This window comes from Podarcis vaucheri, assembly GCF_965113315.1.
Source record: "Podarcis vaucheri genome assembly, chromosome: 13".
Classification (NCBI taxonomy): domain Eukaryota; kingdom Metazoa; phylum Chordata; class Lepidosauria; order Squamata; family Lacertidae; genus Podarcis; species Podarcis vaucheri.
Genome location: NC_138751.1, coordinates 2,080,131 through 2,107,466, shown reverse-complemented (window position 1 = coordinate 2,107,466; position 27,336 = coordinate 2,080,131). Strand labels below are relative to the sequence as shown.

Sequence of the window (27,336 nt, the reverse complement as noted above, 5' to 3'; positions counted from 1 at the left end):
AACCAAAATGCCTGTTTACAAAGCTATTGTACCACCAACGTTACTGTATGCTTGTGAAACATGGACCACTTATAAACGCCATCTCCAACTCCTCGAAAGATTCCAACAACGGTGTCTCCAAAATTTTTTACACATCACTTGGGAAGACAGGCGAACTAATATCAGTGAACTGGAAGAAGCAAAGATCACCAGTGTTGAAGCAATGATTCTTCAACATCAGCTTCGCTGGACTGGTCATGTTGTGCGGATGCCTGATGATCGTCTTCCAAAGCAACTACTCTATTCCAAACTTAGAAATGGAAAGCGTAATGTTGGTGGTCAACAAAAGGGGTTTAAAGACTGTCTCAAGGCAAATCTTAAAAAATGCAGTATAAACACTGATAAATGGGGAACACTGGCCTGCGAGTGCTCCAGTTGGAGAACAGCCTTTACCAAAGGTGTCATGGGCTTTGAAGACACTTGAACTCAGGACGCAAGGGAGAAATGTGCTAAGAGGAAGGCACGCTTGGCAAATCCACACTGTGATCAACTCCTGCCTGGAAACCAATGTCCCCACTGTGGAAGGACGTGTGGATCCAGAATTGGCCTCCACAGTCACTTACGGACTCATTGTTAAAACTGTGTTTATGGAAGACAATCTCACTCGGCTGTGAGGGATCGCCAAAGAAGAAGAAGAAGATAGGGCAGTATACAAATTTAATAAATAATAGGTTGCCTCCTGCAGGAGGGAGTTCCGCAGTTCTTCATTGCACTGCATAAAGAAGCAACAGATTCTTTCATCCGTCCTGAATTTTTACAGCCAAGTCAGCTTCACGGGACGGTCACAAATTCCGGCATTTCGTGTTCCCACTGTTTCAACGTCAGAATATGGGAAGAGGCCATGACCGACCTAGTCCAGAGTCCTGTGCTCACAGTGGCCAACCAGGTGTCCGAAGAAGTCTCCAAAACAAAAACTAGGGCAAAGACAACTCTCCCCTCCTGAGGTTTCCAGGAGCTGGAAGCATCCAAAAGCATTTTTGCCTCCTTTCGCTGCAAAACGTGAAGTGCTCTAATTTTCCTGGATCTGAGGCCAGCGGCGCCTCCGGAGTTTCGCTGGGCAAAACTCCTCTGCCCTGAGCTACTCTCAGGGTGCTGGAAAAGCCCCTGGATCAGCGCCCAACGGCTCCTAGCCGCGGGGTGGGGGGCACCTTATCGCCCTTCCCCAGCCCTTGTTGTTCAAACGCAACTCGACGCCCAGTTTGGAATTATCTGAGCGTTTGCACCACTAGGCGTCTGTTTGCGTGCCTGCAGGGCTTGGGACTCAAACAGCCTTTGCAATGGGACGCAGGATCTCGTGCACACGTCTTAGCGAGAGACCCTGCGACTCTCCAAACACTCACACACACAAAATTGTTGTTGTTTAGTTGTTTAGTCGTATCAGACTCTTCGTGACCCCTGGACCAGAGCACGCCAGGTACTCCTGTCTTCCACTGCCTCCCGCAGTTTGGTCAAACTCATGCTGGTAGCTTCGAGAACACTGTCCCACCATCTCGTCCTCCGTCGTCCCCTTCTCCTTCTGCCCTCCATCTTTCCCAACATCAGGGTCTTTTCCAGGGAGTCTTCTCTTCTCATGAGGTGGCCAAAGTCTTGGAGCCTCAGCTTCAGGATCTGTCCTTCCAGTGAGCACTCAGGGCTGATTTCCTTCAGAATGGAGAGGTTTGATCTTCTTGCAGTCCATGGGACTCTCCAGAGTCTCCTCCAGCACCAGAATTCAAAAGCATCCATTCTTCGGCGATCAGCCTTCTTTATGGTCCAGCTCTCACTTCCATACATCACTACAGTACTGGGAAAACCAGAGCTTTGGGAAAGGCTAAGTCCCATCCGCATCTGCAGGAAATCATTAAAAAAAGAAGAATAAAAAAAATCTGGATTAATGGACCTTGCCCAATTTATTGCACACGACCTCCAGCGAACCTCCCCTGCACTTCTGGATTTCGTTATTCGCGGGCACTGGCAGATCCCGTATGCTGCATCCACACGTGTTTTGTATAGCTAACTGCCACCAACTAAATGAAGGTTTAATTGGAAAGGGTGTGCGCGAAAGACGTCACGACTGTCATCAGGAGGTCTTGCGCGCTCACCAACCACTGCACTCCCGGGGGTCCTGGCTTTCCCGTTCAGACGACGCGCCCCAAACACGCAACCAGCCGGTCACACACGCGTCCGAAGGGGGAGCTGACGCGACAGGAGAGGGGAGCGCGGAGGCCGCCTCCGATTGGCCGCTGGGTGGCAACATTGCGCAAGGAGAGCCGGAGCCGACTGCGGATTGGCGAGCGGAGGCGACACCGGAGCCGCCGGCGCTGACGTCCAGCCCGCGCCTGATGCGAGCCGGGTGGGGGCCGGGCTGCTGCATGCATGCGCCCTCCTGCCCTTGCAATCGGGAACCCCGCCTGCCTGGAAATCCGGATCTTTCGATTCGGAGCTACTCCCGTTTACACGAGCCCATTGGGGGAAAGTGGATTTGGCGCGCCGATCGGGCAGCGGGTGAATGAGGGGGAGGCGCCAGGGGTGGGAGTCTGAAAAAGCAGGGAGGGAAGGAGGCGAAGAATTTAGGATTTTAGAGTTGCAAGGGACCCCCAAAGGTCATCCAGTCCGACCCCCTGCAATGCAGGGATCAGTCCTGTTCTACCTCTTCCGGAAGACCTGCGAGCATGGATGGATGGAGCAGGCCTCCTTGCCGTCCCCCCAGCAGCGCTTTAAGAAACAAAACCAGCGTCTGGATGGGCCCGGATGCAAACTGGGCACAGTGGGGACCCCCCCGAACCCTCACGGGTTAAAACAGTTTTTGAGAGGGCAGCAGATTCTGGCACAGTCTTCAAGGGCAGCCCAAGGCGGCAGCACACTGCAGTAGTCTAGGCAGGAGGGTTCCGGGACTAGATGTCACCCTGGATTTTAGCTGGGTGTGCTAGGCTCTGCGGCGTGACCCAACAGGAGCCCCCGGACAGATTTCTAACGTCAGAGAGTTGAAAAAAAGATATAAATAACTAGAAAATGGAGGGGGTGTTGGAAAGAGGGGAGAAAGGTGAGGGGCGCATGGAGATTTAGAAAGCAGCGCTGAGTTTAGCAGTCCTACTCCCAAGAAAGTTTTTGCGAGGGCTCCCCAGGGGTCATCCAGCCCAACCCGCTGCAGTGTAGGAAAAACTGCTAAAGAACCCCCGGTACTTTCAGCCTCCAGTGAAGGAGACGTGATCTACAAGGCTGCAGGATCTGACCCATCCCGGGCCCGATCCAGCAAGGCTCCCTCGCGCCAATCCCGTTTTATTTCAGAGCTGGATCAGGCCCCAGGTTAATATATATATTCCCCGCCCCTGCCGGGCCCTTGGGGAGTCGACGCCTTTTACCAAACTGCGCGCATCTCTGCTTCGCGCTCCGGAGACCCCGCGGGCGCTAGGACCGCCTCGCCGCTGCCTCCCGCCGCCTGCAGCCAGCGCTGGGTATAAATGCAGGGCAATGTGGGTCTGTTTGCAGTTTGCATGAGGATAAACCAGCCTGGGAGGGAGCCCAAAGTGGGGTGGGGGGGGCAGCGGAGGAGCCTTGCTGGGCCCGCGCCGCGCTGCGTAACGGGCGCGCCCAGCCTCTCCAAATCCCTGGCAGCGGAGTTAAAGACCCCAGACGCGTCCAGGAGGAGGAGGAGGAGGAAGAGGTCCTGGTTTCTCTGCAGCAAGAAGGAAGAGAAAGGAGAGGCACGTGGTCGGTGTGCGGAGAAGAGGCGCAGGGTCATCCTTGCAGCTTGCAAGAGGGGAGCGCCCCCCCCCAAAAAGCCCTTGCAACCCACCAGCTGCAGCCCTTCGGTGCGCGCAGGCAAGAGGCGGAAGGGAGAGCAGGATTGCAAGCCGCGGCCAGGTTAATGGCACCTGCGCCTTGCGGGAAGGAGGTTTAATTGCGATTTAAAAGGAGAGGAAGGTGCGTTTGGGCGCGCGCCTGTGTGTTTGCGGGTGGAGAGAGAGAGAGGGGGGGAATATCCCTGGTTTGCTAAACCCCGCACTCCTCCCCAGCCCTTGTTATAAAATTTGTTTTTCCTGCTTGGCTAGAGGCGGCTGCAGAAGCGACTCGCAAGTTGCTGTTTTTTTGGCCGCCCTACATTTTTCTCTTCCTCTGCTGGTTCCTCTTGTAGATCTTGGGTGACCATTGGAGCGCGCGCGCCCCTCCTCTCTCTCTCTCTCTTCTGGAAAAAGGTTTGGGAGCGAATCGGAGGCTTGACTTGTTTATTTATTGGAAAGCCAGCTGCGTTTTCTGCGCTTGAAAAGCCAGCTTTCCCTATCCCCCCCCCCCAGCTCTTGCAAAACACTTGGCAAAAATAAAAAAACAGTCGCCCCTCTCCGCGCATGTGTGTCAAACTGGCCAATTCTACCCCCCCGCGCCCGCCTTTCACCCAGTTTTGTCGTTTCGGAATGCGCTCCTCGGGAAGCCTCATCTTGCAGGTTTAAAGGCGACTTTTATTTTCAGTTCACGTGTATATGTGGCACGTGGGTACGTCGGGAGTCGCCGTGCGTGTTTGCTTCTCTGGGGTCCCTCAGCCCTGTTATCAGTCGCTCCTGTTTTCCTTGCTTAGGGCTCAGAGCCGCCTCTGCACGGTGGTTCCAACACCTATTTTTTATGGAAGAAAATATTCTTTTTGTTTTCTGCGTTAGAGAAAACAAATTTGCGTTAGAGAAATTTGCGAACTTGCACTAAGCTCTGGAGTTTGCCACACAATCCCAAATTTTGACAACGATTGCGGTTGACATTTTTTCCCCTTTGGAGCAGATGTTCCCTGTTAAAGTTCCCTTTCGTCTGCAGTGTTGAGATGATGCAAAAACCCCTCTAAGATGTTCTCTGGTGGGCTGGGGGGGGGTGCCTAGAAAGCACATTAAAATGTTCTCCCCCCACGGCAAGCCCAGGTTAATGAGAGACCCATAAACATTCCTTCTGGCCAGTCAAAGGAGCTCATGACCTGATTCCATTCCTTCCTTATTACCATCCCATTAATAATAATAATAATAATAATGGCACCTGAAAGACTTTTTTTGCAATGAATCCACCCCCCTCCCTTTCTTTTAGGGGTGGGAGGTGGAGCGCAAACATTTTTTATTTTATTTAGCAGCTGCTAAGTCCAGAGAGTGCCACACTTGCCATGGAAAAAACTGCGATGATTTATTTTCCTCTTCCTGCTCTCTTCGCATGTGATTTTTATTAGAATCAAACTGCAAGCGGTAGCTTTTGCAAAAAAAAAAGGAGACTTTGTCTGCTGGAAAAGGACTCTCCTTCCAAGGCAAACAAGGGGTTTTTTTTGGCATGGGGGGAAGAAGATCATTGCGAAAACTCCAGGTTACAAACACAATTTCGGCGTCTGGCCGTAGCTTCCCCCTTCTTCTTTTTTGTAACTTTGCAACTTGGAAGAACTTGGCTGACACACTCATGTACGTGCTTGTGTGTGTGTTTCCCCTCTAGAAGGAAGAAAGGAACTAAATCTCACACCTGGAGAGAGTTGGTGACACCTGAGCCTGAGAGACGACGGGAAGCTATTCTGTGCCAACCTGGTGGGCTGATGGGTCCTGGAAGCGATTCGCTGAGGCTCTTTCCGATTTGCAAGGGATGACGGCTGCTCCTGGGATGTGAGCCTCTGAACCTCTCCGGACACCTTCAGAAGGACCTTTTGCTCTTCCCGCCGCGCGACACCCCTGAAAGGTGGTCTCTTGTTGCTTACACAGGGACGTAGCCGGGCTCCCCCTCCTCATTCCTTCCCGAATCGGTGAGCCACTCTTTGTTCGGTGCCCCCTTTGTGCCCTGGGGTCCTCTGGATGCGGCTTGCCTTGTCCCTGGCACCAAAACTGGCCTCTGTTTCTCTGTGTGCATAACGTGCCCGAAATCTGGTACTCAGGGCATCACACTGGATGTTCCTGTGCCATCTGTTGCTTTAGCGAGAGTCTGCCCTGTTCATTTCCCCCTCCCGGGCCTTGGCATGTGCTGGGCAAAGGGCTTCTAGAGTCCCCGCAGCCATGGACCCCTCCGTGACCGACTCTGCCTTCTCGGACGTCCACCTGTGCGGCTACCTGCGCAAGCAAAAGTCCCACCGCCGGCGCTTCTTCGTCCTGCGGCGCGGCAGCGAGCGAGGCCCCCCTCGCCTGGAGTACTACGAGAACGAGAAGAAGTTCCGGGCGGGGGGGCCGTGCACGCGCCCCAAGAGGACTTACCTGCTGGCCAGCGCCCTCAACGTCAACAAGAGGGCGGACGCCCGCCACAGGCACCTCATCGTGCTCTACGGGCGCGACGGCACCTTCGGGGTGGCAGCCGAGGACGCGGAACAGCAGCAGGCGTGGTACGCGGCGCTGGTGGAGCTGCACTCCAAGGGTGAGTGGGATGGGGGGGTCCACGTTGGCGGGGAGTGGTGTGGCATGAGAGCATCGTGGTGGCATGGCATGGCGAGGAGTTTCTGTGCCCCTGACCCATGCCACTCAGCCTGGCCTGCGCCGGGGGGAATTCATGCATGTGACCCGTGGAACTCTCCGCTGCAGGATTTGAACGGTCAGGGGCTACTCTTGAGTTCCTCTCGTGCTCAGATCCTGCTTGCTGGTTTCTCACAGGCAATTTTTCAGCCACTGTGGGGACAGGATGCTGGACTAGACACACACCCCCCGGCCTGATCCAGCAGGGTTGTTCTGATGCTGCTGTGGAGCCTCCAGGCCCAGTGGCAGTCTATCTTGATTCTTAATTATAAGGGGGATTTGGCCACTGTAAACAGGATCCCCAACTGGATGGGCTTTCCTTATTTTCTTGGAGTATCTTCAGCCTTTTAAGCCAAACACGCCTTGGGGAGGGGGGGGATGTTCTTTATTTTTTACTATTTATTCCTAAGGTGCTGCTGCTGCTGCTGTTAAGCTCAGGCCATGGCCCACACAGGCTGGCAGCAGTGGCTCTCCAGAGATTGGCCCTGGGACCTCAATTCCCCACCAGAAGCGTGGCTTACTTACGCGAGTGATGCAATAGGAAGCTTTATACTAGGAAGCTTTATACGGCGCCAGCCATCGGCCCACCTAGCTCAATACTGCCTGGTACTGACCGGCAGTCAGTCAGCCATCGGCTCACCTAGCTCAATACTGCCTGGTACTGACCGGCAGTCAGTCAGCCATCGGCCCACCTAGCTCAATACTGCCTGGTACTGACCGGCAGTCAGTCAGCCATCGGCCCACCTAGCTCAATACTGCCTGGTACTGACCGGCAGTCAGCCAGCCATCGGCTCACCTAGCTCAATATTGCCTGGTACTGACCGGCAGTCAGTCAGCCATCGGCCCACCTAGCTCAATACTGCCTGGTACTGACCGGCAGTCAGTCAGCCATCGGCCCACCTAGCTCAATACTGCCTGGTACTGACCGGCAGTCAGTCAGCCATCGGCTCACCTAGCTCAATACTGCCTGGTACTTACCGGCAGTCAATCAGCCATCGGCTCACCTAGCTCAATACTGCCTGGTATTGACTGGCAGTCAGTCAGCCATCGGCCCACCTAGGTCAATACTGCCTGGTACTGACCGGCAGTCAGTCAGCCATCGGCTCACCTAGCTCAATACTGCCTGGTACTTACCGGCAGTCAATCAGCCATCGGCTCACCTAGCTCAATACTGCCTGGTACTGACCGGCAGTCAGTCAGCCATCGGCCCACCTAGGTCAATACTGCCTGGTACTGACCGGCAGTCAGTCAGCCATCGGCCCACCTAGCTCAATACTGCCTGGTACTGACCGGCAGTCAGCCAGCCATCGGCCCACCTAGCTCAATACTGCCTGGTACTGACCGGCAGTCAGCCAGCCATCGGCTCACCTAGCTCAATACTGCCTGGTACTGACCGGCAGTCAGCCAGCCATCGGCCCACCTAGCTCAATACTGCCTGGTACTGACTGGCAGTCAGCCAGCCATCGGCCCACCTAGCTCAATACTGCCTGGTACTGACCGGCAGTCAGCCAGCCATCGGCCCACCTAGCTCAATACTGCCTGGTACTGACTGGCAGTCAGCCAGCCATCGGCTCACCTAGCTCAATACTGCCTGGTACTGACCGGCAGTCTTTCCCCTGCCCTCCCTGGAGATTGAGCCAGGCAGTTGTCCTGCCACCGAGCCACAAACCTTCCCCCTCCAGGCCCGTTGGTGCGTTTACCGCAGTACTGCCTACACAGGCAGGCAGCAGCTGTTTCTGGTTTTGGGTAGACCCATACCTGATGATAACTGCCCGGGATTGAACTGGGAGCCTTCTGCACGAGTGGCAGAGGCTATACCCTGCTGAGCTGTGGAGGCTCTACTCTGTGAAGCTACCTGCAGTCCTCCTGCAAGCCCACGTTTGCGACCCAAGGGGGGCTTTTCCAGGGCCACCAGCAGAGGCGTGTCTTTGCTTTCCAACCCTTTAAACTGGCGATTCCGCCAACGCAGCGGGTTGGACTAGAGGACCTTTGGGGACCCCTTCCAAATCTGTGGTTTTGTGATTTCCCCCAGGGGTTCCTGGAGGGGCAGTTTCGTTCCACAAAAACAGTGCTGACGGAGCTTCTCTGCGGCACGTGACCTTCTGCACCTTAATTCAGATGCCCAGGCCAGCTTTCCTCAACCTGTGTGCCCACCTCCAGCTGTTTCGGAGAGACAGTGTGGCGTGGTGGTTAGAGCGCCGGACCTAGGACCTGGGAGAAACCAGGGTGCGGCCCGGGGGGGGCAGTCACTCGCTCTTAGTCTAGCCTACCTCACAGGGTGGTTGTTTCGAGGCTGAAATGGGGAGGGCAGGTATGTACGGGATATAAATGTGATAAATCAACTTCTTTGCACGCAGAAGTTTGATCCCAGGGGGGCTGGGAAAGACACACATCTCTTGCCTGGGGGGTCTACTTTTCTCGCTTCCAGGTGGGAGCAGGTGACAGGGCTAGAGACACGGGGTGCATTGCAGTGGGGTGGGCTGGATGACCCCTGGGGGTCCCTCCCACCTGCACAGTACTGTGATTCAACGTGTCTCCTAGCCCAAGATCAGGGCAGAGACCCTGATGGTCCTCAGAGGTCCTTTGAGCCCATTTCACAGATGGGCAAGCACACAAACACATCCTCTGCAGGCCACGGGGTTCGGCTAGATGGCCCTTGGGGGACCCCTACCCACCCTGTAATGCCGCCACCTCCCGTTTTGTTGTGCTCTGATCCAGCCGGGTGCCCTCTAGCTTTTTTGGACAACAACTCCCATCAGCCCCAGCCTGCAGGAGGGTCCCAGGTTAGGGGAAGGCTGCTCTAACCATTGCTCTTTGCTCCCCTTGCGGGATTCCTGGGCCTCTGCATAACCTTTTTTGTTTACCCCCTGCTAATTAACCAAGCTATTTATTTCCTCCTTGCTCCCAGGGTCTTGTTGCTCTGCAGGCGCCGTTCGTTGGTCTGGCCCAGGGAGGCTGCCAGCCAGTGTAGACAATATCCAGCTAGACAGACCTAGAGTCTGTCTCTGGCACCAGCTTCCTATGTCGTCATTTAATCCAAAACAATGAGGGATAGAACCTTGATTTTGTTCCTAGGGTGCTTGGCTGCACACCTGCTTGGCCTTCAGGTTCATTTCTCGACAGTATTTCCAGGTACGGCGGGGAGACCGACCCCTTGCCTGAAACCTTGGAAAGCTGCTGCCAGCCAGTGCCTGCACTATTGAGCTAGGGGGAACCCGAGTGTCTGGCTGGGCAAGGGCTGCAGTTCAGTAGCAGAGCGCTTGCTAGACCTACAGAAGGTTGCAGGATTCAGTCCTGCAGTACACCCACGCTGGCGAGGTGTAAGCGCCGCTGCCAGCCAGTGCATGCAATATTGAGCTCCCCGTGGCTCTCTTGACCTATCTCAGGATAATGGTGTCCCTCTCCTCCCCCCCCCCCCGGCTTGAGGCTGCTTTGGGAGCAAAGGTTTCCCTGGGACCTTTGGGCTAGATCTCTGCAGCCCAACCAGCCGTATCCTGGCCCAGAAGTGCTTGCAGGCGTGGCGTGCAGAGCTGGCCTGCCAGGGAGGAGGGAACTGGCTGCGGGCAAACCTTGGAACTGGGTCAGGGGGGTCCGGTGCCAAGCGCTGGCCTCTGCGGGTGTGAGCCTGCCCTGAACTTTGCTCCCGACGGGGCGCGCAGGGGTGTCACCCAAACCCGAAATCTTCTCCCCTTGCAAGAATTATTCTGGGTTCAAGCTGTGCTCCCTTGCAAAACCTCTTTCCCCTTTTCCAATTTTGCAGCTTGCGGTGTCGGAGATGTATGTTTGTGTGCGCAGCTGGTATGCGCCGCCTGGTACATAATGTTCTCTCTCTCCTCTTCCCCCCCTACACTATTCCTTGGGGGGGGGGGAGGCTGATTTTCCTGGGAGAGAGAGGCAGAGAGGCAGGTCCCAGGACTCCTGGGTTCTCCTGGCACACAGGGAGTTCTGGGTCCAGACGAGCAGTTTCTCTTTTTTTTTGGTGGGGGGGCGAGGAGTTACCCCCTCACGCACACACCTTGGTCCCACAACCCCATCCTCAGTGCCCCTTGCAGAAAACCCATTATCCTGAGTGGTGCTTTTCCACTTGGCCTGCGAAGGAAGCGAATGCTAAAACTCAAAAGCGGCAATGGGTAACTGCGCATTTATTAAAAACCCAGCGTGATTTAATCGGCCGGGCGAAAGGCGCAAGCGCGACCCAGATGCAGCCGGCTTTCCAAAGCCTGGTGGTCATTTAAAAAAAATAAAATATTAGTTTTTTTAACATATCATTTTCAGCAGCAATTAAACATACTTTTACATCTTGTACGTTTTTTTTTTTTTACTTCCATCAATTGCATCTGAAAATTTTCCCATCTATTCGCTTCATATACATTTCTTACATTCAAATCTCATAACTAATATCTCTGCTCTTTCTCTGCTTTGCAATGTTTCATATATATTTCTCCGTACAAAACTCCTTGTAGTCCTACTAGCGTGATTTGTTGACTACAGCCGCCCTTCAAGGAGTTCGTATATTTCTTCCAATCTTCTGTGAATCTCTGGTCTTGACGGTTTCGAATTCTTCCTGTCATTTTATCCAATTCTGCCATTAAGCAAATCCTGGTGCAATTTGCAATGTCTGCTGGTGCAATTGGCAATGTCTGCTGCGACTCATGCTTTCCAAGAGGGGGGTTGGTCTAGATGTGCTTTGGGTGCCCCTTTCGACTCTGCACTCCTTGGATTTTACACCGCCAACGCCCCTTTGCCACCCCCTTACCTCTTGGCATAATCCCCCTATTAAATCCTGTTGTCCCCGTCCCCCCCTACTTTGGGAAGGGGGGGGGTTTGTCTGTGATTCACAGCTGGACCTGCAACACCTTTCTCTCTGAGCATCTTCTGTCCTCTCCTCCCCTCGACTCCCCCCCCAACTGTTTAGCTTAAACATTTGCTCTTTCCCGAACCCCAGAGTTAACCTCAGGTTGGCGGGGGGGGGGGGGGCTTTGAATTATCCTGCCACAATCTCCCCGGCAACCGGTCCCTCTCCTTCCTTCCCAGGTGACGCGCGCACGGCGGTTGTTGCCAGGGCGCCCGGCTGTTTTTGGGTCTGTTTACCCGATTCTCTTTCCATCCACCCACTGCCTTCACCTTCTGTGCCCCCCAACCATTGTCCTCCCCCCCTCCAGCCCACTGAATAACCAAAGCACTCCTTGCCACATGGCCAGATCCTGCGGGGTCCGAGTGCAAGAGCAACTCTCCCCTCCTGCGGCGTCCAGCAGCTGGTCCTCGGAAGCGCCGCTGCCCCCAATTGTGGGGGACAGGGCATAGCCCTCGTGGCTTAGTCACCTTCAGTAGCTCTCTCCTCCTCTGTGAATTTGTCCCGTCCTCTAGGTTAGTGGTCACGCCTGCTTCCTGTGGCAGGGAGTTCCGCAGGCCAACTGTGCGCTTCCTTTTCTCTGCCCAGGGTCAGTGCATCTTGCTTTTAACCAGAAGGTCAGTAGTTTGCGGCCACCCAGGGATGGCTGCAGACAGGATTCCTGCCTTGCTGGAGGGGGTTGAGCTAGATGACCCTCGGGGACCCCTTCCAACTTGCAAGTCTATGATTCGTTGGTTTCTAAGCGGAGGTGGGATGGCCGTCTGCCCGGGATTCGACTGCAGTGCCTCTGCTCATTTCCACCTGGCCTGGACCTGGACTGTCTCCTGCTACTATGAGCTGGGATTCGAGACCCTGCATTTCAGAGTTGTGGGTTTGATCCCCACCTTGGGTGAAAAATCCCTGCGTTGCAGCGGGTTGGACTAGATGACCCTTAGACCCCCTTCCAACTCTACAATCCCGTGGTTCTCCTGAACCCTCCTCCAACACTCAGCTTGGTTGGTGTGTCTTCTGAGTTAGGAGAAAGGAACTTCTCTGCACCATCATGTATGCTTTCCTTGAGATTATGCCTTGCAGGGTGTTGTCCAAAAGACCTTCAGAGGTACTTTCCCCCTGTACAATTATTTATTTGCAGAATCACAGAAGAGCTGGGAGGGGGACCCCCAAAGGTCATCCAGCCCAGCCCCCTGCAAGGCAGGAATTGCAGCTGACTGAACGGCCTCCTTCTCACTCGCCTTTTCCTCTCTCGTTCCCCCCCTCGCAGGAAATGCCCCCCTCGGCCGCGATTCGGCCTCCTCCCCCCGCCCGCCCTTCAAGGAGGTCTGGCAGGTCAGCCTGCGCCCCCGGGGCCTGGGGCACACGCGCAACTTGGCCGGCGTCTACCTCCTCTGCCTGACGGAGAAGACCATCGACTTTGTCCGGCTGAACTCGGACGTGGCTGCTGTGGTCCTGCAACTACTCAGCGTCCGCCGCTGCGGCCACTCGGAGAACTACTTCTTCATGGAGGTCGGGCGCTCGGCCGCCACGGGGCCCGGCGAGTTGTGGATGCAGGTGGAGGACCTGGTGGTGGCGCAGAACATGCACGAGACCATCCTGGAGGCCATGAAGGCGCTGAGCGACGACTTCCGGGTCCGTGCCAAGAGCCAGCCCCTGGCCTCCACGCCCATCTCGGTGCCGCCCCGGCGGCAGCACCCGGGGAACCCTCCGGCCGGCCAGGGCACCTTCCTCTGGCGCCCGCGTCCGGAGAGCACCCCTTGCCTTCCCCACGTGCCTGGGGCGCAGAAGGTGCCCGGGCCGCGGAAGCCGAGTTCCCTGAGCGACTACAGCGCCGTCTCGTCGGACGAAGGCGGCTCCAGCCCGGGCGAGTGCCGCCGTCCTGCCGGGACGCCCGACCCGCTGGCCTACCTGCTGGTGGGAGGCGAACTAGACTACGTCACCATGGGCAAGAGGGCATCGCCAGACAGCGCCTCGTTGGCACGTTGGGCGGCGGCGGCGGAGGCCAACAAGCGGTCCTCTCTGCCCCCGGTGGCGCTGGAGAAGGAGGGTCTGCCCCGGAGGAAGCCGCCCGCCGTCTCTGCCAGCTACCCAGAAGGCCTGAACCTCCGGGGCTCCGACCCTGGCTACATGGCCATGTTGCCTGGCGTGCCCACGGAGGACCGTGGTTATGTGCCCATGGCGCCGGGTAGCGCCTCCCCATCCCGCGAGCGAGGAGGCTACATGCTGATGTCCCCCAGCGGCGGCAGCTCCCCGGACGGCGCGGCCCGGTGGGCAAAATCCCCCGGCGGCGGCGACTACATGGATATGTCGTCCGCCAGTCACTCAGCTTCCAGCACCCCGCCGGAGCGCAGCCCCCTGCCCGGCGGCGCCCCCTTCTTCTCCCTGCCCCGCTCCTTCAAGCACGCCCCGGAGGCCTTGCTGCGCCCTTTCGGCCCCCGCCACCTCTCCGGGTCCTCGTCCACAAGCTCCGACAGCCTGGAGGAGGCGGGCGGAGACCCGCGGATCCTCTTCGCCTGCCGGGAAGCGGCAGCGCCGCCCCGCAGCGCTGGCGAGTACGTCAGCATCGAGTTCGGGTCCTGGGCGGCCGCAGACTACATCAACATGTCGGCCGGGGCTGCGCCAGAGGGACTCGCCCCGTCGGCATCTGACAACTACGCCGAGATGGCGCCCGGGACCCGACTGGTACGTGCCCGCTCGCAAGGGAGGAGGCGGCACTGCTCAGAGACGTTCCCCGAGGCTGAGAGGAATGGGGTGGCGCCCCAGGCCGGAGAGGCGCAGGTTGAGCCGGGCCTGAACTACATCGACTTGGACCTGGCGAATGAGGCGGCGCCTGTCCTGCGGCTGCCAGCAGTGCCCGCCCCGGCTGGGGTGATCCACAGCTATGCCAGCATCGACTTCCACCGCTCTGGGGAGCTTCGGGGGCAGAAGGCGAGCTCAGAGGGGGCAGGTGAGTGGTGTCGGTGGGAAGGTGGGGCAGGTACCTGGTTTTCAACAACATGTCTGTATCGCCATCTGAACATCGCGATATATTGGTATACAGTGGTACCTCGGGTTACATACGCTTCAGGTTACAGACTCCGCTAAGCCAGAAATAGTGCTTCAGGTTAAGAACTTTGCTTCAGGATGAGAACAGAAATCGTGCTCCGGCAGCGCAGCAGCAGCGGGAGGCCCGATTAGCTAAAGTGGTGCTTCAGGTTAAGAACAGTTTCAGGTTAAGAACAGACCTCCGGAATGAATTAAGTACAAAACCAGAGGTCAGAGGTACAGGATTCGACCAGAGGTACAGTCATACCTCAGGATGAAGATGATTACGCTTCAGGTTGAGCATTTTCGGGTTGCGCTCTGCAGTGACCCGGAAGTAACCGAATGCATTACTTCCGGGTTTCGCCGCTCACACATGCGCAGACGCTCAAAATGACATCACACGCATGTGTGGAAGTGGCGAGTCGCGTGTTACATTCGCTTCAGGATGTGAACGGGGCTCCGGAACGGATCCCGTTTGCATCCAGAGGTACCACTGTACAGTGCTACCTTAGTTCTCAAACTTTATCTGTTCCGGAAGTCCGTTCCAAAACCAAAGCGTTCCAAAACTGAGGCGCGCTTTCCCATAGAAAGTAATGCAAAACGGATTGATCCGTTCCAGACTTTTAAAAACAACCCCTCAGACAGCATGAATTTTACTATCTAACGAGACCATTGATCCATAAAATGAAATTAATAAACAATTTACTGTACTATAAAATAAATAAGGCAGTGTTGGGATGATAAAAATTAAACAAATTTTTTTAGCTGCGCTGATGATAGTCATTGTTCCGCAGTCATGCAATCAATCAATCAGTAGCTGAACTGGGTTCCACACAGTCACAAAAACAAATTAACCAAAAAAGCCTCAAAAAACAAAAACGCAAAATAAATAGTGAAAACAAAAGTGCTGCCAAACTTAATCCATCCTGGAAGTCCGTTTGACTTCTGAAATGTTCAAAAACCAAGGCGCAGCTTCTGACTGGTGCAGGCGCCCCGGAAACAATATCCGGCAGCCGCATTGGACTTTCGGATTCCAAATTTTGGACTTTCGGATTCCAAATTTTGGACTTTCGGATTCCAATTTTTTTTTGAAAACTGGAACACTTCCGGGTTTTCGGCGTTTGGGAACCAGCAAGGCGTTTGAGAACCAAGGTAGCACTGTATCGCAATGTCTGAAATAAGGACAGAGCTACATAGAGACATTTGCTGGCTTCACAGTTTCCCCCACTTTGTGGTTTTTGCAAAGCAGACACAAATCATGATTTGCAATATATCTCCAGATCAAATATTAGGAAACTGATATCGCTATACTGACTTGAAACCAGTTTTGGAGGATATATGTCGCGCAGCCCTGACACACACCATGATTCGTGATATATTGCAAGGTCCAAAACTATGAAACCGATATCACGATGTGGACTTCAAACTGGTTTTGGGCGATCTATCGATACATCATGCAGCCGTTCTCTGCAGCGTGACAAAGAGGATTCTTGGGTTGGGGGGCGAGGACGGCTGCATCCGTTTAAAGTTCGGCCGTTCCGTTTCATTATTCGATTTTCCTACATTCGGGGCAGTTCACAGCATAAAAACACATAGGTAAAAACACAAAACACGTAATAAAACTGGGAATGAAGACACAAACCAATCAACGCCCCTGGACGCAAAGGATTCTGGGAGTCGCGCTTTGTGAAAGGGGCTGGGGGTTTTGAGGAGACTCCCTTAATCCCCTCGCAAACCTGCAATTCCTCTTCGCTGGGAACCTCAGGGATGAGAATATGGGTCCTCTTGGCACCCTTAACGAACGACAATTCCCAGGATGCACCCTTAATGAACGACAATTCCCAGTATGCACCCTTATCGAACTACAATTCCCAGGGTGCACCCTTAACGAACTACAATTCCCAGGATGCACCCTTAACAAACTACAATTCCCAGGATGCACCCTTAACGAACTACAATTCCCAGGATTCTCTGGGGGGAAGCGGTGTCTGCTTAAAGCTGAGTGATTCTGCTTTAAAGGCATGGTGCGGGTGAGGCATTTAAACAGAGGTTGGGTGGCCACCTGTCATGAGATTCATCAGCCGCAATTTCTGCTTTGCGGGGGGCGGGTTGGACTAGATGGCCCCTGGGTGCCCCTTCCAACTTTACAACTCAGAGATTCTACGAAACCTGCTGACAGGGAGAGACTCTCCTCTCCGTGGCTGCTCCTCCTCCCGGGTAAACAGGCAGGCTTTTCGCGGAAGCATTTACTAGGGGCTGTTAAAAGTCTATTCCTAGCCTGACGAGATTGAGAAACATGCAGTGATTTTTTGGGTTAGGGAGAGAAAGGTCACTGCTGCTCCTGGCTTGGAAGCTGGGGGCAGGCGCTTCTCCTTTGACACGGTGGCTTGGAGGTCCCTTGATAATAATAATAATAATAATAAATAATAATAATAATAATAATTTATACCCTGCCTATCTGGCTGGGTTTTCCCAGCCACTCTGGGCGGCTTTCAACAAAAATATTAGAATACAATAATTATTAAACATTAAAAGCTTCCCTAAACAGGGCTGCCTTCTGAAAGTCTGGTAGTTGTTTTTCTCTTTGACGTCTGGTGGGAGGGCGTTCTGCAGGGCGGGTGCCACCACCGAGAAGGCCCACCGCCTGGTTCCCTGTAACTTGGCTTCTCTCAGGGAGGGAACCACCAGAAGGCCCTCGGCGCTGGACCTCAGTGTCCGGGCTGAACGATGGGGGTGGAGACGCTCCTTCAGGTCTACTGGGCCTTTGAGGCCGTTTAGGGCTTTCAAGGTCAGCACCAACACTTTGAATTGTGCTCGGAAACGTACTGGGAGCCAATGTAGGTCTTTCAAGACCGGTGTTATGTGGTCTTGGCGGCCGCTCCCAGTCCCCAGTCTAGCTGCCGCATTCTGGATTAATTGTAGTTTCCGGGTCACCTTCAAAGGTAGCCCCACATAGAGCGCATTGCAGTAATCCAAGCGGGAGATAACCAGAGCATGCACCACTCTGGCCAGACAGTCTGCGGGCAGGTGGGGTCTCATCCTGCGTACCAGATGGAGCTGGTAGACAGCCGCCCTGGACACAGATTTGACCTGTGCCTCCATGGACAGCGGTGAGTCAAAAATGACTCCCAGGCTGCGCACCTGGTCCTTCAGGGGCACAGTTACCCCATTCAGGACCAGGGAATCCTCCACACCTGCCCGCCTCCTGTCCCCCCAAAACAGTACTTCTGTCTTGTCAGGATTCAACCTCAATCTGTTACCTGCCATCCATCCTCCAGCCGCCTCCAGACACTCACACAGGACCTTCACCGCCTTCACTGCTTCTGATTTGAAAGAGAGGTAGAGCTGGGTATCATCCGCATACTGATGAACACTCAGCCTAATAATAATAATAATAATTTATTTATACCCTGCCCATCTGGCTGGGCCTCCCCAGCCACTCTGGACGGCTTCCAACAAAACACTAAAATGTAATAACCTATTAAACATTAAAAGCTTCCCTAAACAGGGCTGCCTTCAGATGTCTTCTAAAAGTCTGGTAGTTATTTTTCTCTTTGACATCTGGTGGGAGGGAGTTCCACAGGGCAGGCACCACTATAGATGTTGAAAAGCATGGGGGGGAGGACAGAACCCTGAGGCACCCCCCTTGGCTAGATCGGGGCCGTAGAACTGCTGGGAGGGGACCCCCCCCCCCAAGAAGGGTCACCCAGACCAACCCCCTTTCGGATCAGGAGTCGCAGCTACAGAACCAGGGAAACGTTGACAGCTTTGCTAGTAGCCATCGAGAGCCCTCTCCTCTTCCTCCTCCATGGGTTTGTCTCATCCTCTTCGGAAGCCCCCCAGGTCGGTGGCTTGTCACTGTTTCCAGTGGACATGAGTTCCGTAGGTCAACCACGTGCTTTCTTTCATCTTCCCAACATTTTCTTTTTCTTTTTGCAGACATACGTTTTAATAAGTAGTAAAGAGCAAATGTCGTTAACAATCAACTCTGAAATCTCATCAATAATAATAATTTATTTTTATCCCGGCCGCAGCCAGGCTCAGGGCAGCTAACATCATAAAACTAACACAGTACACAAAGAACATAAGAACATAAAAACAGGCAGTCAATTATTAAAATTTATAAATGTCAGGGCTCTGTAAACTTCTAAAATATGTTTGTTGAGTAAAATTCCGTCTTGATCACCCATTTGGGGTTTTACTGTACCCCCCCTTCCTGAAAATAAATGCCAGAGAAATCTACCAATAAAACAATGAGAGACTAATATTATTATTATTAATAATAATAATAATAATTTATACCCCGCACATCTGGCTGGGTTTCCCCAGCCACTCTGGGCGGCTTCCAATGGAATATTAAAATACAATAACCTATTCAACATTAAAAGCTTCCCTAAACAGGGAATTATCCCTAAATTAGGGAATTATTCAGCCATTATCCTTCATAGTCTCCAACTGAAATATCTTCCCCCCCCCCCTCCATCTTCCAATATCCAGTTGTGTGGGCTGCTCACGAGTTCGAATCTTACAAGAGGGCAGAAAACGTCCCCCCATCCCTTTTCTCCCTCCCAGGCATAATTTTGCAAACTTCTACAACGCCACCATTTGTTCGCCTTTCCTCTAAACTCCTTTAAGCGTTTTCCTGCAATTTTGGGAAACGGGTTAGCATCTCCCCTACGCTGCCCAGCGAGGAAAAACGTCGGGTTTGGCTTCTTCCTTAACCACGGTGATTTCCAAACCTCCCTGCAAGGCCTGGGGCATGTTTGCTTTGCCTTATCAGCCGCCAACCTGGCGGCGCACCTGCCGCGAGGCTCACCTGGTGGCACAACGCGGTCCGAAATTACTCCTGGCAACGTACCCCGGTGTCCCATTTTGCGGTCCCTGTGCTCTCCTCGTGCGGGGAGGAGAGGGACGTCATTATCCCGAGGCAGGCCAACAGAGCCACGGGGAGCTCAATATTGCAGACACAGGCTGGCAGCAGGGGTGGCAGCTCGCCAGCGTGGGCGCAGTGCAGGACTGAATCCTGCAACCTTCTGCAGGCCTAGGAAGCGCTCTGCTACTGAACTGCAGCCCTTGCCCAGCCAGACACTTGGGTTCCCCCTAGCGCAATATTGCAGACACTGGCCGGCAGCAGCTGCCCAGGGTTTCAGGCAGGGGGTACCTGGAAATGCTGTCGGGAAATGAAGCATGGGTCCTCATGCCAAGCAGGTGTGCAGCCAGGGCTGAGCTAGGGCACCACACAGCACCCTGTCCAATTTCTACATATTCATTTATTCAATTGCAAATTAGATCCCCTCTTTTTCCCACCCCAGGGAGCTCAGGTAGGTGCAGAAATTTGTAAACTTAAAGATGGAAGAAAGTATTCCTTCCTCTCGTGCGGCACTCGAACTCATGGGCATCTCACAAAACCTGAACGAGTAGATAAAAAAGAACCACGCCGTTAACCTGCGGAACTCCCTCCCACAGCAAGCAGCCCCGGCCAGCAGCCCAGATGGCTTTAGAAGGCAAATTTGTGGAGGTGCTGGAAGCTGCAGGGAGAAGAGAGGGGGGTCTTGTGTTCGAATCCTGATTGCAGGCTTGCCACGGACCACTGTGGGACCAGAGGGGCCGTTGGATTAATGAAGCAGGCTCTTCGTATGCGGTCCTCTCCCCCCTCATTTAACCCCCACAACAACCCTGTGGGGTAGTCTAGTTGGGCAGGGGCCACCCAGTGAACTTCCTGGATGAGAGGCGCGATTTGAACCTGGTCTCTCCCAGGTTCTGGTCTGGCGCTCTAACCACTGCACCGCCGCTGCCTCTGGCATTGCAAACGGTGGAGCTGGCCGTGGGTTGAAAAATCTTGGCCGGCCTCCTTCCCCGTCTTCATTTCAGGCCTCTAATTTGGAGAGGTGTTTTCACAGCTGTGAATGCTTAAGGTTTAAGTTAAGGCCACCTTGGCAGGGCCAAGACCCCTGGACCAGAATTAGGGTGGGGGTCTCCCCTTGGATGACCGGCAGAAGCATTTGGGCTTCAGAGATTGGAGTGGGAAAATCCATGCAGGAGTAGCACAAAAAGTGGCGTTTTCCTCCCTCTCTGAGGCCTTTGTGCTCTGCTTAGCATGTGGAACTCCCCGACACATGACGTGGGTGTTGGTCATAGAATCATAGAATCCTAGAGTTGGAAGAGACCCCAAGGGCCATCGAGTCCAACCCCCTGCCAAGCAGGAAACACCATCAGAGCACTCCTGACATATGGTTGTCAAGCCTCTACTTAAAGACCTCCAAAGCAGGAGACTCCACCACACTCCTTGGCAGCAAATTCCACTGTCAAACAGCTCTTACTGTCAGGAAGTTCTTCCTAATGTTTAGGTGGAATCTTCTTTCTTGGAGTTTGGATCCATTGCTCCGTGTCCGCTTCTCTGGAGCAGCAGAAAACAACCTTTCTCCCTCCTCTATGTGACATCCTTTTATATCTTTGAACATGGCTATCATATCACCCCTTAACCTCCTCTTCTCCAGGCTAAACATGCCCAGCTCCCTTAGCCGTTCCTCATAAGGCATCGTTTCCAGGCCTTGGACCATTTTGGTTGCCCTCCTCTGGACACGTTCCAGTTGGTCAGTGTCCTTCTTGAACTATGGTGCCCAGAACTGGACACAGTACTCCAGGTGAGGTCTGACCAGAGCAGAATACAGTGGCACTATTACTTCCCTTGATCTAGATGCTATACTCCTATTGATGCAGGTCACTGGCTTGCTTTGGGGGCTTTTAAAGGTGACTTACACCAGTCTCATGGACCTCTACCCAAGGCTGCTGCTTGCCACAACAGATTGATTAATAATTATAAATTAATTGCTTTTGTATTACTTCCTGCTTCAGAGGCGCGCTGCCACAGAATACCAGTTGCCTTGGAGAAATATGGAGTGGGTATAATGGGGGACTGGGCTGTTGCCCTGGCAGCCTAATAATAATAATAATAATAATAATAATAATAATAATAATAATAATATATTCAATTTATATACTGCCCTTTATTAGAAGATCCCAGGTCGGTGTACAACATTAAGAACACATTTTGCAGAGCGCCGTAATAAAAAGCGTAACAGCATAATAATAAAACATAGTGCACATAATGCAGCTTAATAATAAAATAATCATAATAACAGTCCCCCCCCCCCAGCTCTAACAGGCCATAGATTATTTCATGGCCAAAGGCCATTGAAGAGGAGGGGAAAAAAATTTTGTTGGTTTTCACAACGTTACAAACAAACACATAAGACAAACAAACAAAAATCATAGCCTTATTGAAAATTACACTTATTATCATTGTTAAGTGACTTCCTCGCTTCCCCTTGGTTGAATTTCATTGCATGTCCTTTTAACAGATTTCCAAATCACAGTTCTTATAAAATTTAACTTAAACATTAACATCCTTAGACCTTTTCCTTTTGAAATTAAACATATTAATTCATCCCTTAACATAAAGTCCTAAGCCAATTCAGTATCTGCAAGCTGCTTTCAGTTAATTTGACTTAACATATTTAACTAAGTAATCCTTAAATTTAATCCACTCTTCCTGATACTTGTCCTCCTCCTGGTTGCGGACTCTTCCGGTTAGGTCGGCCAGCTCTGAAAAATCCATCATCTTCATCTGCCATTCTTCTGAAGAGAAATGTTTTTGCCTGGTGTCTAAATATATGTGACGAAGGCGCCACCACTGAAAAGGCCCTGTTCTCTTGTTGCCGCCCTCTGGTGGGGAGGGGATGTAGAAGAGTGCAGGGTCCGGGGTTCAACATATGGGGAGAGGGGGTCCTTAAGGTATTGAGACCCTGAGCCATGTCAGGCTTTAATCACCCAGCCCCATATTTCCCCCCCCCCACCTCCCCAGAGACATAATACAAACTATTTCCTGCTTTTAAGAGAGAGGTGTCAGTTCTTAGATTTCTTCAACAGCCTGCAGGATCAGACCAAAGGGGTCCCCTCTAGACCAGCACCCTGTTCTCACCGCGGCCACAACCAGATGCCCATCAGGGGAAGCCCAAAAGCAGGATTCGAACACAAGACCGACACTCTCCCTTCCTGCGGTTTCCAGGAACAAGTATTCGGAACCATCGCTGCCTCAAATTGTGAATGGCAGAGTGTAGCCATTGCGGCCGGCGGCTATCGATAGCCCTCCCCTCTAGGAATTTGCCCCGTCCTCTTTTTACAGCCCTCCTGTGGGGGGGAGTTCCGTAGTCCATGCGAAAAAGTACTTTTATCTGCCCGAAATCTCCCATCGTTCGTTGTCTGTCCCCTCCTGCCCCCACCAGATTATTTCCAGAGCGCTCTATACCCCGGGATCTCTGCTGGCTCACAAAGGGGCAAGCCCCGCTTTTTTAGCCTCGGTTTTCCCCAGCGGTGAAATGGGCGTGTCTTGAGAGCCCATTGCGGTAAGTGTGAGTTTCGCAGGTGGCTGCCCCCCCCTTCCCCAACCAAAGCATCTGGTTGGGGAAAGGGTGGGGGCTGCACTCTAGGAAAGGGAGAAACCTATTTGCATGCTGCCCCCCCCGCCTGGTATTGGGGGCTTGAAGAGAAGACAGCCTCCCCCAGCTCCCCAAATCCTCACCTGCCCTGTTAAAATTCCTCTCTATATTTATCTGCTTCCTCCGACAGCTGAGGCCGCCTTGCCGTCCCTGGAGAGCGGGGGGGGGGGGCAAGTTCCTCCTCCGCTGCTCCTCTCTCTCCCCCCCCCCCAATTCTTTCCTCCCTTCCTTCCATTCTTTCCTTCTCGCCTTCATGGCAAGGGGGACAGTTTCTGCACACACCCCTCTCCATCCTCTGCCGCGCTGCCAAAGCTCAAGGCCCAGGGGAAATCACTGGAGGAAGGGGCGGAGGAAGGTCTGCGAGGGGCGTGGCCTTGGAGAGGGTCCCGAGGGCCACATAGAGAGGCCTGGGGGCCACATCCAGTCTGCAGGCCACCACTGATCCAGGGCTGCCCTTCTTTTCCTCTAAGCTATTGTCCACTCGTTCCTTTTTTGGGGTGTGCCACAAAAGCTTCCTTCCTTCCTTCCTTCCTTTTTCTTCCTTTCTTCCTTTCATTATCCTCGTCCCTCCCTCCCTCCCTCCCTCCCTTCCTTCCTTCCTCCCTCTTTATTTTGCTCTTTTTCTTTATCCCTTCCTTCCTTCCTTTATCCTCCTTTATCCTCCTTTTTCTTCCTTCTTCCTTCCTCCCTCCCACAGTCATACCTCTGGTTGCAAACATGATCCGTGCGGGAGGCACGTTCGCAACCCGCAGCCTGAAGTGCTACGTCTGCACATCCGCGTAATGCGATTCAGAGCTTCTGCGCATGACATCATTTTGCGTTTCTGTGCATGTACGAGCGCCGAAACCTGGAAGTAACCCATTCCGGTAATTCCAGGTTCAGCGCAGTCCGCAACCCAAAAATGCGCAACCCGCAGCGTTCGTAACTCGAGGTATGACTGTATTTCATATCCCTTCCTTCCTTCCTTCCTTCCTTCCTTCCTTCCTTCCTTCCTCTTCCTTCATCTTCCTTTTCATTCCTTCCTTCATCTTCTTTCTTTCTTTTGTTCTTTTTCTTTATCTCTTCCTCCCTTCCTTCCTTCATCTTCCTTTATCTTCCTTTTCCTTCCTTCATCGTCCTTCCTCTTTCTTTCTCCCTCCCTCCCTCCCTCCCTCCCTCCCTATTTCATACTCCTTCCCTTCTTTTCCTTCCTTCCTTCATCTTCCTCCCTTCCTTCCTCCCTCCCTCCCTTACTTCATCTTCCTCCCTTCCTCTTTCTTTCTCCCTCCCTCCCTCCTATTTCATATTCCTTCCTTCCTTCCTTCCTCCCTCCCTCTTCCTTCCTTTCCCTCCCTCCCTCCCTCCTATTTCATATTCCTTCCTTCCTTCCTTCCTTCCTTTCCCTCCCTCCCTCCTATTTCATATTCCTTCCTTCCCACCATCTCTTCTTCCAGCCCCCCCTCGCTGTCTCTCTGCCCCCCCCAGTTTCCATCCTTAAACTTTATCCCCTGCGATGGTGACAGGGCCTCCCCTGCGCAGCCCCGGGGCTTTGTCCTTGAGAGAAAAGGCGAGTTCAGTGCAACAAGATAGAAGCTGATGACATTACGCAACGGACAGAGAAACGTCTCTTCCCCACAAAACGAGAATTCGTGGGCATCCAGTGAAGCTGGGTTTGGGGAGATTCAGGGCAGAGAAAAGAAAACTCCCTCTTAGACTGTGGAACTCCCTGTCACAATCCGTGGAGGAGGAGAGGGCTACCAGTAGCCAGGAGTTCAAATCCTGCTTGCGAGTTTCCCAGTTGAGGCCGCAGGGGGCCCCGATCCTGAAGACTCCTAGGTTCTGAGGCTCTTTTCTCTTGAGCAGACCTGGCCCTCACAGCCCAGGGCGTTCCGGTTTTCTTTTTTTAATGACACTGGGACCTTGTTCCCAATCCACCGGGCCCAGACTATAATTTTCATACCAGGGAGAGCTTTGCTGCGGTCTCATCCTGGCACACACACACACACAACTCCCCCCCCTTTTTTTTAGTATTTTCCTTTTTTATTCGTTGCTCCAGAAACTTGGCTTCTGGCTGGACGAGAGACGTAGTTATGGGGACAACGCTCTCTCTTACGGAGATATGGGGGGGGGGTCTTGTGGGGCTGGGTTTGGAAAAGCGGATTAAGAATTAAGGACAGTATTTATACCCCAGCCAGATGGGCGGGGTATAAATAATAAATTATTATTATTATTATTATTATTATTATTATTATTATTATTTCTAAGTGCCCTGTGGCTGCTGGCAAGCGCCTTGCGCTCTTGAGCTGGGGTCTCTTCCAAGGGCCCCTCTGAGCACGTGCAAAGTGTCTGGGGGGGGGAAAGCTGACCGGGAGGAATAATTCCCCTTAAACCTCTTTTTCGCCCCATCTCTGGGTTCCTTTCTTTGGTGCCTGAAACAGATTAATTTTTTCTCCTCCCCTCTCATTTCAGATTCCTGATTCCGCCAGCAAGGAAGATACGCAAACCGGCCTCCCTTGTCGCCAACATCATTCTTCACGATGGTTGGGATTTTTTGCACTATAGCAATATTGGCTTCTCTATTTTTTTCCACCCCTCGGCCGCAGTTCATTGGACTTAAAGTGCCTTTTTGGGGGGTGTTTACCCCCCCTTCCCCATGGGAGAACTCTGGAATTGTGCCCTAGCCTGCTTGCCACCAAAGATGTGTCTGTGTTTATTGGTTGGTGCGCGTGTGGGATTTTTTTTTGGGGGGGGTGTTTGTTTGGCCACCTCTGTAAGTCTGGGAAACAAATTGCCCAATTTGATTCTGCAAGGTGGAGTTTCCCAACCTAGCGCCCTCCCACGGCGTTGCGCTACAACTCCCTGGGAGTTATAGCGCAAAGCCACGGGAGGAATGGGAAGAGCGTGCACCCCAAAACTTATTTGCTTAACTTCGGAAATACACACGTGTCGTCGTCGTCCCCCTTGCAAAAAGAAATGCTAAAGGGTACTGCTTTTTTTGCTTCAGAGGGAGCCGCCTTGAACCCGTGTCTCTCGCCTCCGTGTCGCTTGTGGCCAAACGCCCCACCCGACTCAAGTGCCTGCACCCTCCTGTGAAGATCCCCCCCCCAAATCGCTGCAGCAGTTTGCAGAGAGAGGGAGGGAACATTTTGGGGTTCCCCGAAACTCCCCTGGGCCCGTCTCGTAACGCCTCGCACTTCTCTGCTGTTGGGAACTGACGGCATTATTTGCTTCTCTCGTATTTGGAAATAAAAGAGATTTTCAGAACTGGAAAACCGAGGTGTGGGGTGAAGTTCTGGGGAGGAAATGGGGGTGTCTTGCCCCTTTTGGAGCCAGGGTGGGTTGCAGCGGGGCCACAGGAGGGCGGTTCTCCCCCCAGTGCATGCTTTCCTTCAGATTCCTGCGGGTTGGACTGGATGACCTCTGGGAGCCCCGTGCAACTCTACAATCCTGTGCTCTTGAGGTTTTTAAGCAGGTTGGATGGGCATCTCTCCGGGATTCAGCCGTGGTTCCAGGTGGGGCTGAATTTCTTTTTTTCGCAAACTCCTTTCTCAACCTGTGGGTCCCCAGATGTTGTTGGACTACAACTCCCATCACCCCTAGCTAGCAAGGCCAGAGCTCAGGGATGATGGGAGTTGTAGTCCAACAACATCTGGGGACCCACAGGTGGAGAACTGCTGTGACCCAAGGGAAGCAGGGCGGGTGGGCCTGAGGCCCCCCTCAAACTCTGTCCCAAGCAGTTTTAAAAGTGGGGAGACACCTGGCTTCCCAGTAGGGGGTCTTGGTGGACCACAAGCGTAACATGAGCCAACGGTGTGATGCAGCGGCAAAAAAGGCTAATACTATTCTCAGCTGCGTCCTCAGAAGTCTAGTGTCCAGATTAAGGGAAGGAATAATCCCGCTCTATCCTGCCTTGGTCAGGTCACACCTGGAGTCCTGTGTCCAGTTCTGGGCACCCTAATTTAAAGAGGACATTGACAAGCTGGAAGGGGCGCAGAAGGAGGCAACCGAGAGTGTGGAAACCAGGCCTGATGAGGAACGGTTGAAGGTGCTGCGGATGTTTAGCCTGGAGATGAGGAGATGTGAGAGCCAACATCAAGGGCTGTCCCATGGAACAGGAGCAAGCGTCTTTCCTGCTGCTCTGGAAGGGAGGACTCGAACCCAGGACATCAGGTTACAAGAAGGGAGATTCCAACAGCAAGAGCTGTTCCCCACAGGTTCCTGGGGGGCAGTCCTGGTATGGGGTGGCTCCTTCTCTCTTGCAGGTAGGGAGAGGGTCCCAATTTGAATCCTCCTGGGACGGGGACGGGGGCATTTCTTCTCCAGTCCTGCCCTACTTTTTCGGGGGTCCTCTAAGCCCCACAGAGCTCAGCGCAAAATCCGCAATTCCCCCCCCCTTTTTATTTCTTTTTAAATTTAACTTTCACCCCAGCCCTAAAGAAGCCTGGCCCAGCGCTTTCACCTGGACCGGACAACAGCATTCGGGAAACCAGAACCCTGTTCCTTTAGATCAGCAAATGTTTTGAGC

General features: G+C 53.3%; 1 protein-coding gene across 6 annotated transcripts; it reads left to right on the top strand.

The window, feature by feature from the left end:
- Nucleotides 1-3,495: 3,495 nt before the first annotated feature.
- Nucleotides 3,496-26,083, top strand: LOC309517954 (insulin receptor substrate 1-like). Of its 6 annotated transcripts, none has more exons than XM_082197650.1 (5): nucleotides 3,496-3,755; nucleotides 4,154-4,214; nucleotides 5,470-6,369; nucleotides 12,578-14,257; nucleotides 25,281-26,083. In XM_082197650.1, the coding sequence occupies exons 3-5, from the start codon at nucleotides 6,018-6,020 to the stop codon at nucleotides 25,286-25,288; spliced, it is 2,040 nt and encodes a 679-aa protein (XP_082053776.1). In that variant the 5' UTR covers nucleotides 3,496-3,755; nucleotides 4,154-4,214; nucleotides 5,470-6,017; the 3' UTR covers nucleotides 25,289-26,083. The 6 variants fall into 6 exon arrangements, with proteins under 6 accessions (XP_082053776.1, XP_082053772.1, XP_082053774.1 ...); XM_082197646.1 differs by having other exon boundaries at nucleotides 3,496-3,942; XM_082197648.1 differs by lacking the exon at nucleotides 4,154-4,214 and having other exon boundaries at nucleotides 3,496-3,830.
- The last annotated feature ends 1,253 nt before the right edge of the window (nucleotides 26,084-27,336 follow it).

Bases quoted from the DNA above. Each gene is read 5' to 3' on its own strand.
- LOC309517954 (XM_082197650.1), top strand. From the start codon at position 6,018: ATGGACCCCTCCGTGACCGACTCTGCCTTCTCGGACGTCCACCTGTGC. The intron at 6,370-12,577 runs GTGAGTGGGATG...CCCCCCTCGCAG, and splicing joins GGTGGAGCTGCACTCCAAGG to GAAATGCCCCCCTCGGCCGC.